We start from the raw sequence: 13,213 nt of genomic DNA, 5'->3' as shown, positions 1-13,213 counted from the left end.
ATGCCGAAGGGGCCCAAACAGCAGCCGCCGGAGCCCGAGTGGATCGGGGACGGAGAGACCACGAGCCCCACAGGTGAGGCTGGTAGGCAGGGAGGGAAGGAGATAGGAAAGAGAAGAAGAGAGAGAAGTGTGTGCGTGTCTTAGGAGAGAGTCACGGGGCGCGAGACTGACCGGGCCGTGCGAGGCTACTGCGCATGCGTTCAGTGGGGCCGAGAAGAGTTTGCCCTGGCAGGAGGGCTTTTGGGGTGCCGGCGAAAGAAGAGGTGCCGGGGTGTCACGCAGGAACTTCAGTAAGACTGGGAAAGAGACGAGGAAGAGCTTATGGTACCGAGGGAGAGATGGGGAGAACTGAGAAAGTCCTGTTTTCTTCTCATTTGGACATCTTCCCTACCACACGGTATTCCACATCCGGCACTTACATATTGATATAAGTTGTGCCTCGACCTTCTCTCTCTCTCGCGCGCGCGCGCGCACACAAACATACACATTCTCACACTCACCCGTGGAAACCAGCATCCCACCTGCTTCTTAAGAAAGGATGACTCCTTGCGCTCTTTCGTAAGACACCTTTCTGACTCAACTGGAGCAAGAGCATAGACACTGGGTGTTGGAATGGAGGATTACGGTTTACTTAAAAGCAGCGGATGTTTATGGAGCACCTGTTTTTAATTATGCAGTGTGAATGCTGTGCTTTGGGTAGGGGAGAAAAAAATACGAAGACATCCTACCAGGCTTGAAGGTACTTCAAGAGGGAGATAAAAATGGATACAAATAATTATAGTAGGTATACAGTGACTAATTTTGCAGGCATTTATTGGATGCCTACTTTGTACCTGGTGCTGTGCAGAAGAACTGGAGGTGTAGGGATGAAAGATAAGCCTTGCCTATCGAGAAGGGGCAAGCCTAGTGGAGGGGACAGAGCATTAATCAGACAGAGGCTGACAGAGTGTGATGAATGTGTTGAGAATGCTATGGGACTAGAAAAGAGAGGGGCAACATCTATCAGATAGGGCGGGAGTGTCAGCAAAGCCTCCCAGGAATATGTGATAGCTGAGTTCGTTCTTGAAGGATCAGTGTGAGTTAGCAAGGGGAAGAACATCCTAAGCAAGCAGAGGGTGCAGTTAATGCAGAGGTAGAGGTGTCGTTGAGCCTGGCTGGTTCCCAGTATTGTGTGACTAGTGTGATGGGGTTGGAAAGACGTGCGGGAGACAGATAATGAAAGGTGTTATACACTACTCCAAGGAACTTAGTCCTAAAAACATTAAGAAGGAGGACCCATTGAAGTGCATAAGGAATGGTTGGAGGGAGGGAGACCATTTAGGAGGCTCTGGTAATGATCCAGGTGAGAAGTGGTAAGAGAGTAAGCCAGGGCATTGACTGGAACTGGGAACCAGCTAAATCAAGGGAGAAGAATTAAGGCTGACACTCACTTGAATACTGCAGCGGTTAGTAGGCTATTTATTGAAAGCAGTAGTGGCCTGTAGAGTGGGGAGCGGGAAGAGGTAAGGTCAGCTTTTGAATGCTGAGTTGGAGATTTCTGGGGAATTTTAAGAGGAGATGGCAAGGAGAGAGTTTGTTCGGTGGCTGTGGAGAGAGCGCTGGACTAGGAGTAAAGACACAGGTGAGTGTAGTTGTACGGGGCATCCCCTAGAGAGTGAATGCAGATTGAAGCGAAAAGACGTAGAAGGTGGGAACCCAAAAGAACCTCAACAATTAAGGGAAGTAAGGTGGAGAAGGAGGCTGAGAAGATGAGACCGAGAAAGGAGAGCAGCCAGAGAAACTAGAGGCAGACCAGCAGCAGCAGGATCCCTGACTCTAAGTAACAACAGGAAAGGAGAATTAAAAGGATGAGGAGGTAGGTAGCATGGAATGTTGCCAAGTAATCACGCAAAATAAGGACTACAAAGAAATCTTTTCGGGTTGAACAACTAAGGGGACAGTGACAGCTTTGAGAAAAGTAGTATTCATTAGAAGATGACAGCTGAATCAGGTTGCAGTATATTCAAAAAGGAACAGGAGATGAGGAGGTGGAGCTAGCGTGGACTGCACTCAGACTCAATGAAGACAGGATAGAAACAGTAATTGGGGGAGGAGATTGTAAGGTTACGGAAAGTGCTTTACTTGGCTTTGAAATTAGGAGTCACTTCAGTGATGTACTTACTAAGGGGAGGAGCCATTAGAGGGGGAGATGTGGAGGATACAGCATAGCTTTAGCCACACTTAGCCTTTTCCTGTTCCTTGCTGATAATACTTTCTCACGCTTGAACCTGTGCACAGGCTTCTCTCCCTATGGTCAGGAGGTGTGGTTGTGTTAGTCCTTGGAGATACTTAGTGTCTAAGTCACTCTCAGTGTTGTCAGGGTGAGCTGATCATGTCATTCCTTCTCGTGTACTGCAGTGGGTCCTCCTTCTTAATGGCTTTAGGGTTAGACTCCGTGGAATAGCTTATAAAACCTTTCATTACCTTCTCCTGCACATCTTTTCAGTTCCATCACGCTAGTCACCCAATATGGGGATCAGATTTTGAAATGTGTTCAGGATGGAGGTCACAGATGAAGCAAAGACAGGCATAAGCGTGCCTGGGAGTTAACCAAGGAGTGGGGAGAAGCCAGTGTCCAGAACCCGGGTATGGTTAGGGAAACAGAGATAGCAGACAAGATAGGATGTGCCCTTTTAGTCTGTGAGGTCCTAAGTTATAGCGATTGTCCTTTATTATCTCCAGTTTTTGACACTGTAGATGCTCAGTATCTGAATAACTGATTACTATGGACTAGGTGGAAATCTGGTGTGAGAATACTCAATGTGGTAGATAGCAGAAAGCCTTTGTTTTGGGGTTTTTTGGGGAAAAAAAACCCAAGCGATTGCAGGAGTGCTTTTGGATAGAATTGGGTAGCAGTGGGTGGATGGGATGGTTGGGAGACGAATGTGATAGTGGACAGGCCTGGGCGTGGAGGGAAGTCACGAGGCTGCTGGCTGCCTCCCAGTCTGATGTGGGAGGGAGTTAGACCTAGTCCCCTGCATTCAGGGTAATGGGGATGGACAGAAAGGAGAAGCTGGAATTTGTTCAGTCAGTAAACTTTTATCGACTTCCCACTTTGCTTCCTGGGAACACGAGCTAAGTAGTCTCAGGTCGCTCTCTAGGATGAAGGACTGATGCCCAATCAAGTACAATCACAGCTAGTGACTTGTGCTAGAAGTGCTAGTGGAGCAGGTGCGGCATAGACCCAGGTTGTTGTTGACTTACTAGATGGCTGTTTCCGTGGCCTGTAGGTTCCAAAAATGACATATCCCCAACTGAATTCATATTTTTGTCCTACCTTTCTCCCGCACGGGTGGTAGGGGTGGGGAGAGGGGTCCTTCTCTTCCAGTATATCCTGCGTTAATCAGTGGTACCACTAGCCCAGCTAATTTTGCCAGCTAAAAACATTGCAGTCATCTCTGAATACTCTTACTTCTCACCTCTGCCATCACCCTGTGGATTCTCCTTCTCTGCTTCCCACTGCTACCCTAGACCAGCCACCATTGTCTGTCTTATGGCCAATGTCTTGTGGCCAATGTCTTGTGTCTGTCTTGTGCCAATGTCTAGGGAGCGGTAGTTGAGCTAGAAAAACAGTAAATAGGGTGGGGACCACTGAGAGCTTGGCAGGAGAGATCAGAGTGCTTTGGAATTTGCAAATCATCATTCACAATATCTGCTTAACCTTCTAGACAAAGTGGTGAAGAAAGGGAAGAAGGACAGGAAGACCAAAAAGACGGTGAGGAGAGAGGACTGTGGGTGTTTCTGAGCAGAAGGTGGCCCTTTGAAGGCGGTGGGGGCCCAGGGGAGGGGAAGAGGTCTCGTCAGGAGAGGGAGCAAGGTGGGATGGAGTGGAAGGTCCCTGGGCTTGTGTGTGGTGGTGAAGGGCTTGGTTGGTTTCTGAACCATGTTTACCTAGATCTTAACTCCCGTTATAGTTCTTTGAAGAGCTGGCAGTAGAAGACAGACAAGCTGGGGAAGAAAAGAAAGTGCTCAAGGAGAAGGAGCAGCAACAGCAGCAGCAACAGCAGGTACAGGTGTCAGGGGACCCACCACTACATGGAGGCATCCATGGGTCCGCCAGCCCCTCTGCAGCCCACACTGGTTCACTCAGCTGATGGGGAGCGCTCTCGGGAGCAGAGATACATCAGCGGCCTGGGCTTCATTCTCTCACTGTTTGGCTTTCAGCAGCAAAAAAAGAAGCGAGATGCTCGCAAAAGCCGTCGGAAAAAGGATGTGGATGATGACGGAGAGGAGAAGGAGCTCATGGAGCGTCTTAAGAAGCTCTCAGTGCCGGCCAGTGATGAGGAGGATGAGGGTAAATGTCCCGAGGGGAAATGGGTACCTGGAACCCTTTAGTCATGAAGAGTCAGGAGCTGCATTCCTTGCTTGTGGAGTTGGATTAGATTAAGGAGCAGGACATTGTAATTCTCACCTTCTCCCCTTGTCATTTCAGTACCTGCCCCAGTACCCCGAGGAGGGAAGAAAACCAAGGTAAGCCATCTGTGTGGTAGACAGAGACCCCAGGGGTGCAGCCTTGACCATCCCGCTGACTTCTCTGGCCCTTTCATTCTCCAGGGTGGTAATGTTTTTGCAGCCCTGATTCAGGATCAGAGTGAGGAAGAAGAGGAGGAGGAAGAAAAACATCCTCCTAAGCCAGCCAAGCCAGAGAAAAATCGGATCAATAAGGTGATAGTGATGGCTCTGCCAGTCACTCCCACCCCGTGTAGCACCTCTGGCCACAGTGTGGTAATTTCCCGGCTTCTTTTCTTGCTTTTCAGCTAGCTCTTCTAGGCCAGTCTTGCTTACACTGTCAGAGTCAGCTTTTTAAAATGCTCTTCATCACTCGGAAATTTACAGTGATCCTGTTGCTTTCAAACTCCAAATATAAAACAAAGGCCTGTGGGTCTTTGTCCTTCCACTTGGACTCCTCTGCAGGGTTACTTGGGACTTCTCCATGTATACCTTTCAGATTAGCCTGATCACATCTTGGCATCCAGCTTGACTGTGTGTTGAAACCTTTGTTCTTTATGCCTTCTCTTCCCTCTTCCTAGAACACCTTCACTAAGCCCACATCCATTACCTCGTCTCGAGATGTGTCCTCTTGAGGAAGCCCTCCAGTGCTAGGGTCATCTCACCCACGTGGCTCACTTGCCTGTGTCACAGTCCCTTAGCCGGAGACTAGGGTTTTGCTGGGTCTCATTTTCTCCCTGGCAGACTCAGTATAGTTAACTGCTACTCCTAGATCCCCTAGAAACACTCGTTAAGCTACAATATAGCAAATTAATTTGTGTGTGTCTGTGTGTGTCTTCTCCAGGCTGTATCTCAGGAACAACAGCCAGGGCTCAAGGGCAAAAAGGGAAAGGAGGAGAAGTCAAAGGGGAAGGCCAAGGTGAGGGAGTATAGGCAGGAGGAGGGGCTGGGTCTCAGGAATTAGAGCATTTCATCAAACTTGCTGTCTTTTCCCTGGTAGCCTCAAAATAAATTTGCTGCTCTGGACAATGACGAGGAGGAGAATGAAGAGGAAATAACAAAAGAAGAGGAACCACCCAAGCAAGGGAAGGAGAAGGCCAAGAAGGCAGAGCAGGTTTGTATTTTGGTGTTGGGAAGGTGGGCTGAGGGACTAGGACTCTGTGGCCCTTGGGCAGGGGGCAGGATCTGGGGGTGCTCTTACTCTCCAGAGCAGGAGTTGGCAAACTTTTTTTTTTTTTTTTTTGTCCCTGCCACATGGCTTGCGGGATCTTAGTTCCCCAACCAAGGATTGAGCCCTGGCCCATGGCACTGAAACCGTGGAGTCCTAACCACTGGACCACCAGGGAAGTCCCAGGCAAACTTCTGTAAAGGGACACATAATAAATATTTTTGGCTTTGCAGGCCATATACAATCTCTGATGCATATTCTTCTTGTTTTCTATTTTTGGAAAAATTCCTTGAAAGTGTAAAAACCGTTCTTAGCTCAAGGGCCATCATTGGCAACTCCTGACCCAGAGAGGAAATACTGCGGGCGTTAGCCTCAGTCAGTCTGAGCTGTGGCTCTTGCCACCACTCACTGTGTGACCTTGAGTACATTTTTCCATCTCCTTGGGTCTCAGTTTCCTCATCTGTGTGATCTAGTGATCTCTGAGCTCCCTCGTACTGTTAGCATTTGCTAGTTCTGATTTTACTGGATTTCTCAGTGACTGTATGCTAGGGCTTCTAGACCTTTCCCCTGCATGTTAATGTGTAGGCCACTGATACATGAGAAAAAGAACCTCATATAATCCTCAATTACACTGTATTGGCAGTTACATAGTTACAGGTATACATACATTATTACGTTTCATACATAAATACTCATACCATTTCTGGTGGCAAAAACGGATATAGGGCTGCAAGGAGAGCAGGGCGGGTATGAGAATGGGAGCGGATCCACCAGTGTATTTCAGGACCCTGGTGGAGAGAGACAGAGCTGACTGTGGAACTGGGGGTACGTGATGTGAATTCTGAGTTCTAGAAGGGGTCCCTTGTTTTTACTATGCCCTGGTTCTCACAGGGCTCAGAGGAAGAAGGAGAGGAGGAGGAGGAGGAAGGGGAGTCCAAGGCTGATGGTCCCTTTGCTCACCTTAGCAAGAAGGAGAAGAAGAAGCTGAAGAAACAGGTAAAACCTTGGATTCTTGGTGGTCAAAGGTGGGAGAACCTGATTTTTTTTTTTCCTTAACACTTCAAGTAGGGGACATGTGAATTAGGGGACAAGAAGGAGCGCTTTGGGTGCTCTGTCAAGTAGAACAGTTGGAGTAAGGAAATAACTGCTCTCTGTGAGCCTTGTCTTGGTGTCTGGTGATGTGGGGCTGTATTGTGGTGATGGGAAAGTGGCAGGCAATAGCCTCAAATGTGATTTTTCCTTCCTTCTCAGATGGAGTATGAGCGCCAGGTGGCTTCATTAAAAGCAGCCAGTGCTGCTGAAAATGACTTCTCCGTGTCGCAAGCAGAGGTGTCTTCCCGCCAGGCCATGTTAGAAAACGCATCTGACATCAAGGTAAGGTCTGGGCCAAGGTAAGGGCCCCTCTACCAGCTTACCCAGGGACATGCCACTTCTCACCTTCCCCTGAGTGGCCACGGCAGCCGAGGAAGTGGGTATGAATGGGAAGTCCATTGGGAAGAAAGCTTGGAGCCGTTCTCTACACCTTGAGTTCTGCCAACTTGAGTGAGAAGATAGAAGAGCCAGCATAAGGGTCCACCCTTGGAGGGAAGCAAGGCGGGACAGGCTGGCCGAGCTTAGGATTTGGAGACTCCGATTAGAGGCAGTGGTTGGGGAAGGGGCCGGTGTGGTGAGAAGAGGGGCCTTCCCTGCAGAGAGAAAGCTGCAGCTGCTGTCTGGAAGGGAGAGTTCTCATGTGCTCACTCCTTCCCTGACACCTGCAGCTGGAGAAGTTCAGCATCTCCGCCCACGGCAAGGAGCTGTTTGTCAACGCAGACCTGTACATTGTCGCCAGCCGCCGCTATGGGCTGGTGGGACCCAATGGGTGAGGAGAGGAGGGGCTGGAGCTGTGAGGGGGGCGGGGCTGGAAGGAGAAGAGACTTCTCTGAGGCAGCCTGGTCCTAAAAGCTCTCATCCCCCAGCAAGGGCAAGACTACTCTCCTCAAGCACATCGCCAACCGAGCCCTGAGCATCCCTCCCAACATCGACGTGCTGCTTTGTGAACAGGGTGAGGCCGCTGGTGGGAGAGGGGCTTGATGGGGAGGTGAAACCGAGGGGCCTGAGGGGGGCCGCCACTGGGGTACAGGAGCCAACCAAGAATAGAAGAAACCGTGGTTGTAGAGCTGGAAGGGTTATGTGGGGAGACTGGGGACTGGGAAATGGTGCTAAAGAAGGGGGAGAAGAGATGAGAGACTGGAGAGTATTTTATTTGGAACAAGTACAAAGAGCTGGGCAGGGTCAGGCAAACCAGAAACAGCTATAGGGAAGAGGGAATAGGAGGCTTGGCCCTTGGGGCACCCTGACTTCTCCCCTGCCCCCAGAGGTGGTAGCCGATGAGACGCCGGCCGTGCAGGCTGTTCTTCGAGCCGACACCAAGCGCTTGAAGCTGTTGGAAGAGGAGCGGCAGCTTCAGGGACAGCTGGAGCAGGGTGATGACGTGGCTGCCGAGAGGCTCGAGAAGGTAGAGGAGATGGCGCAGGGGACACGGGCTAAGACTGGGGGCTCCTGGGACCTCGCAGCATGTGTCCTCTTCTCCCTCCTCCCAGGTGTATGAGGAATTGCGGGCTACCGGGGCGGCAGCTGCAGAGGCCAAAGCCCGCCGGATCCTGGCCGGTCTGGGCTTTGACCCTGAGATGCAGAATCGACCCACACAGAAGTTCTCGGGGGGCTGGCGCATGCGCGTCTCCCTCGCTAGGTGGGCCCCCCCTCATCACCCTGCCTTCCAGCACCATCCACCAGGGCTCTTTCCCTTCTCCCCGTTCTTCCAAAGCCGTCTTCTCCCTCCCTGCCGTGCCAGACTCAGGGTCTTTTCTCCTTACCTGGGGGTGTATTCTGTCTGTGTCTCCTGCCTGGGAACTGTCTAAGGAGAGGTTGGGAAGGAGTGTTCATGGTCTCAGGCTCCACTTACCAGAGGCTTCTCTGGGTTCTCTGAGCAAGGGTCTTCTTCCCCCTGACTCTGCATTCTGCTGCCCTGCCCTCTAGGGCGCTATTCATGGAGCCCACGCTGCTGATGTTGGATGAGCCCACCAACCACCTGGACCTCAATGCTGTCATCTGGCTCAATAAGTGAGTAGCCCTTGATTACAGCCTTTGCATCGTTGGTTCGCATTCTGCCCTCGTTTCCTCTAGCTGGTCTCCACTCTGTCCTTGACACCTCTCACTCCAGCCCCCCCTCTTTCACTCCCTGCCCCCGTGCTCTGTCTGCTTCCCCTGACTCCACCCTAACCTGGCCATTGTGACATTTCCACGCTCTTCTCTAAAACCCAGCTACCTCCAAGGCTGGCGAAAGACGCTGCTCATCGTCTCCCATGACCAGGGCTTCCTGGATGACGTCTGTACCGATATCATCCATCTTGATGCCCAGCGGCTCCATTACTACAGGGGCAATTACAGTAAGGAGGGTCGTTTGCGGGCAAGGAAAGGGGTGGTTCCTGGAGAAGGGCCTGGGAGGGAGGGCCTGTAGGGTTGTGGTGATAATTCTGAGTCTTTCAGAATTCTAGACAACGACGCCTGCCCCCATCCTCCCCCGTCCTGCTGGGGAGAGGGACAACCATCGATGCCCATTCCCCTCTCTTGCCCCAGTGACCTTCAAGAAGATGTACCAGCAGAAACAGAAGGAACTGCTGAAGCAGTATGAGAAGCAGGAGAAAAAGCTGAAGGAGTTAAAGGCGGGCGGCAAGTCCACCAAGCAGGCGGTGAGCACTTGGGTCTTCCTGGGAGGACTCGGGCCCTGCCTGCCTTTTGAGGCCTTCTGTAAAGGGTGCGGGTGTCTCCTTCTTCCCCAGGAAAAGCAAACAAAGGAAGCCCTGACTCGAAAGCAGCAGAAGTGCCGGAGGAAAAACCAGGATGAGGAGTCACAGGAGGCCCCCGAGCTCCTGAAGCGGCCCAGGGAGTACACTGTGCGCTTCACGTTCCCTGACCCGCCGCCGCTCAGCCCTCCGGTGCTGGGCCTGCACGGTGAGCGGCCGCGGCCATGCCTTCCCTCCACACCAGGACATTCAGGGCACCCTCGGGGGACTCTGAAGAGAAAATAAAGTGCTTCTTTTCCTGGCCTCTCAGGTGTGACGTTTGGCTATGAGGGGCAGAAACCACTCTTTAAGAATCTGGATTTTGGCATTGACATGGACTCAAGGAGTGAGTTGGCAGGGGAGGCTCAGGAGCCCCGGGGAGAGTTTCTGGGGACCTCGCCTCTTTGACCTTTGTCTTCCTTCTGGCAGTCTGCATCGTGGGCCCTAACGGTGTGGGGAAGAGCACCCTGCTGCTGCTGCTGACAGGCAAGCTGACGCCGGTGAGTCCAGGAGCCAGGAAGGGGGGATGGCGACGAGCGAGCGGAAGCGTGAGCACACGGCTCTTCCCCAGAGGCTGCAGTTGGGGGCCCCTCTGTGCCGTGGAGAGTTAAATACAGAACTTGTCATGGATGGTGCGCTTCCTTGAGAGGTGCTGTAGAGGAGGACGGTTTAGATCAGGCGGGGAGAAGAGCCAGAAGTGGGGCCAGGCTAGGGGCATGCCTCCCCACCCCCCATGTGTTTCGGTTATGCAAGAAATACATGCCCATTGTAGAGTGGTTAGAAATTGCACAAGCCAGGGAATTCCATGGTGGTCCAGTGGTTAGGACTCAGAGCTTTCATTGCTATGGATCCGGGTTCAGTCTCTGGTCCGTGAACTAAGATCCCTCAAGCTGCGCGGCACAGCTGGAAAAAAAAAGTTTCGTAAGCCAGAGCAAAATCCAGAGGTGACCAGTATTAATTTCGATGGATTGCTTTCTCCCTTTTTTTTCCTTTACAAGCGTGCGTATAACTTTTTTTAACGAAAGTGGCCTATCGTGTGAATTGTTCTGTGGCCAGCTTTTTCCAGATAATGTACATCAAGTGTTTTTCCGTGCCAGTAATCCTGTGTGTGCGTTCACTTCGTGTGGATCTACCGTAGTGTATTTGATGTCAGTCGTTTAGATTTTTCACTAAAGGACAAACCTGTAGTAAATAGTCTTATTATACCTGTTCATGAATTTAGTTTTCCTTAGGATAAATTCCCTGGAATTGCTTTGGGGACTTTTGCGGTGTTATGTAGTGCTTAGGTGGGTTGTAGCCATCTGTCTGCCCTCCAAGAAAGTGTTGAGAGGGCCCGTTGCCTCACACCCACAGAGAGTAGATCTTCAGAAAGGTGTTCTAGATCCTCACACAAACTGTCTCTTAATCCCCATCTGAGGTGGAACCCTGAAAACATCTTGCTGGAAGGCGGGGGTGGGGACAGGGGTCCTTTACTTGTGGTCAGTCTGCTCCTGGTTCTGAATCTCTGCTTTCTGTCTCCCCCTCCTTCATTCTCCTCTTGCTTCTGATTTCCTGGGCCTGCCTTGGTCACGTTCAGGAGACGCCCGTGTTCCCTTTCTCATGCTGGCTTGTTCCAGCCCGGTTCTGGTGTTTAGCTCCCCTTCAGAAAAGTTGGGGTGTGGAGCTGCAGCTCCTTTCCCCTTAGTTCCCCCCTTGCTTTTTCCTTGCAGACTCGTGGGGAAATGAGGAAGAACCACCGGCTGGTAAGTGGCTTTGGAAATCAGGGAGTAAGAGGCTGACAGAGGAAGTATGACTTTGACTGACCACCTCCCTCTTCTCTCGGGCAGAAAATTGGCTTCTTCAACCAGCAGTATGCAGAGCAGCTGCGCATGGAGGAGACGCCCACCGAGTACTTGCAACGGGGCTTCAACCTGCCCTACCAGGATGCCCGCAAGTGCCTGGGCCGCTTTGGCCTGGAGAGTCACGCCCACACCATCCAGATCTGCAAACTCTCTGGTACCAGGGGCCAGGGCAGGTGTCCCCGTCCTTAGCCTTCATACCTGCAGACTGTCCCTAGAGGCAGGAGGAAAGAGGAACTGGGACTTGGGGGACCTCACCGCGTGTGCACACACACATTCAGGGTTTACCTGCAGAAATGTCAGGTGGTGAAAGGTGTGGTGGATCTCCTTTCCCTTTGCTACAGGTGGGCAGAAAGCCCGAGTTGTGTTTGCAGAGCTGTCCTGTCGGGAGCCCGATGTCCTCATCTTGGTGAGTGAGCTGGACTGCAGGGCTGGGGCAAGGGTGACAGAAGAGAAAGGTAAGAGTCGTAACTCTCAGTCACGGGATGCCTCCTCCCCCATAGGACGAGCCCACCAATAACCTGGACATAGAGTCTATCGATGCTCTTGGGGAGGCCATCAACGAATACAAGGGTGGTGAGTCAGCTCAGGGCGCGCCCTCCTCCTCCCCGCCTTGGGGACCGGGCTGTGGTGTCTTTCGGCTGGGCGCCCTCCTCTCAGGTTCTGATCCCCCTCTTCCTCCTTCCTCTCTGCCCTCCATTCTCGCCATCTTTCTTCAAAGCTGTGATCGTCGTCAGCCATGATGCCCGACTTATCACAGAAACCAGCTGCCAGCTGTGGGTGGTGGAGGAGCAGAGTGTTAGCCAGATCGACGGCGACTTCGAAGACTACAAGCGGGAGGTGTTGGAGGCCCTGGGGGAAGTCATGGTCAGCCGGCCCCGAGAATGAGCTTTCCTTCCTGGACATCCCCTCGTCTCCTCTCCACTCGGAAGTCTGCTCTGGTCTGCAACTGGCGCAGTAGCTACTCGGGTACATGAAGGCGGAGTGTGGTCTTGATGTGACCAGGATACCGCTTCGATTGCTTCCTCTTCTCTGAAAGACTTGTCTGATTGCTCTCTTCAGATAACTGAGCTGGCCTTGTTCTTGAAATCCCTCTGTACAAGCAGAGGTGACCTTTGTTATGGGGTTGCATCCAGCCAAGCTCATGTGGCCAGTTGTCTGAGACTCTGTCCTCAGAAGCCTGCGTCTGGTCCGCCTCAAAGCTTCAGGCCCAGCTGCTGCCCTGTTCTGTGAGTGGTGCTGCTTTTTTCTGGTGGATTTAATGCCGACCTAAGTGATACAAACAGCTGGCGCAGCTCAGAGCTGGAGGAGAGTTCTGAGGCCTGCACTGTCACCCAGGATTTGGTGCCTGCAGTCTCTAGTCTGGTTGGGGACTTGGGGGCAGGAAAGGAATGCTGCTGAACTCGAATCACGCTTTACAAGGGGAAGAAATAAAGGAAAGGAGTTGCGCCGCCCTGTCACTGTTTGGAGATTTCGTGGGAGCTGGAACTGTTCTTACTCTTGATTTGCTTTGTTCAGTTTACTAGCAGCAGTTAGTATCCTCTCTTCCCCACCAGTACAGGTGGGTCTAACTTGCAGTCTTACCGCACTTTAGGTGGTGCTCACTGTTTGAGGAGCCTCCCTCCCTTCCCACAGCCCTTCCGACAAGGACAAAGGAAAGTGAGTCATCCCATCCAACTAGGACACTCGGGTTTCTCACTATCCAAGCTCCGCCCTGGTATCAGGGACCAGAGACCTGATCCTCCCAAAAGTTACTAAATCAGCCAACATGTACAGCACCGTGCAGTATGCAAGAAGGGAAGAGACAAGGTCTGCCTTCATGAATAGTCTAGATAGAGAAGACTTAGAAAGTAAGACTTGAGTGTATAGCGTGATACAGTTAATTGCCAAATGTG

At 51.7% G+C, this 13,213-nt stretch overlaps 1 protein-coding gene across 2 annotated transcripts; it reads left to right on the top strand.

The window, feature by feature from the left end:
- ABCF1 (ATP binding cassette subfamily F member 1) lies at positions 1-12,206 on the top strand. Of its 2 annotated transcripts, XM_065884902.1 has the most exons (25): positions 1-73; positions 3,708-3,754; positions 3,954-4,046; positions 4,204-4,333; positions 4,472-4,509; positions 4,594-4,704; positions 5,333-5,407; positions 5,489-5,602; positions 6,548-6,652; positions 6,908-7,030; positions 7,417-7,517; positions 7,615-7,700; positions 8,014-8,153; positions 8,239-8,387; positions 8,675-8,758; positions 8,960-9,084; positions 9,275-9,387; positions 9,478-9,649; positions 9,752-9,826; positions 9,910-9,980; positions 11,190-11,222; positions 11,307-11,475; positions 11,663-11,727; positions 11,822-11,894; positions 12,040-12,206. In XM_065884902.1, exons 1-25 carry the CDS (start codon positions 1-3, stop codon positions 12,204-12,206), a joined length of 2,532 nt encoding a protein of 843 aa, XP_065740974.1. The 2 variants fall into 2 exon arrangements, with proteins under 2 accessions (XP_065740974.1, XP_065740975.1); XM_065884903.1 differs by lacking the exon at positions 6,548-6,652.
- Positions 12,207-13,213: the final 1,007 nt, after the last annotated feature.

The sequence above is a fragment of the Phocoena phocoena genome, chromosome 10, assembly GCF_963924675.1.
Source record: "Phocoena phocoena chromosome 10, mPhoPho1.1, whole genome shotgun sequence".
Lineage (NCBI taxonomy): Eukaryota > Metazoa > Chordata > Mammalia > Artiodactyla > Phocoenidae > Phocoena > Phocoena phocoena.
The sequence above is the reverse complement of the archived record's forward strand: the minus strand, read 5'-3'. Positions and strand labels throughout refer to the sequence as shown.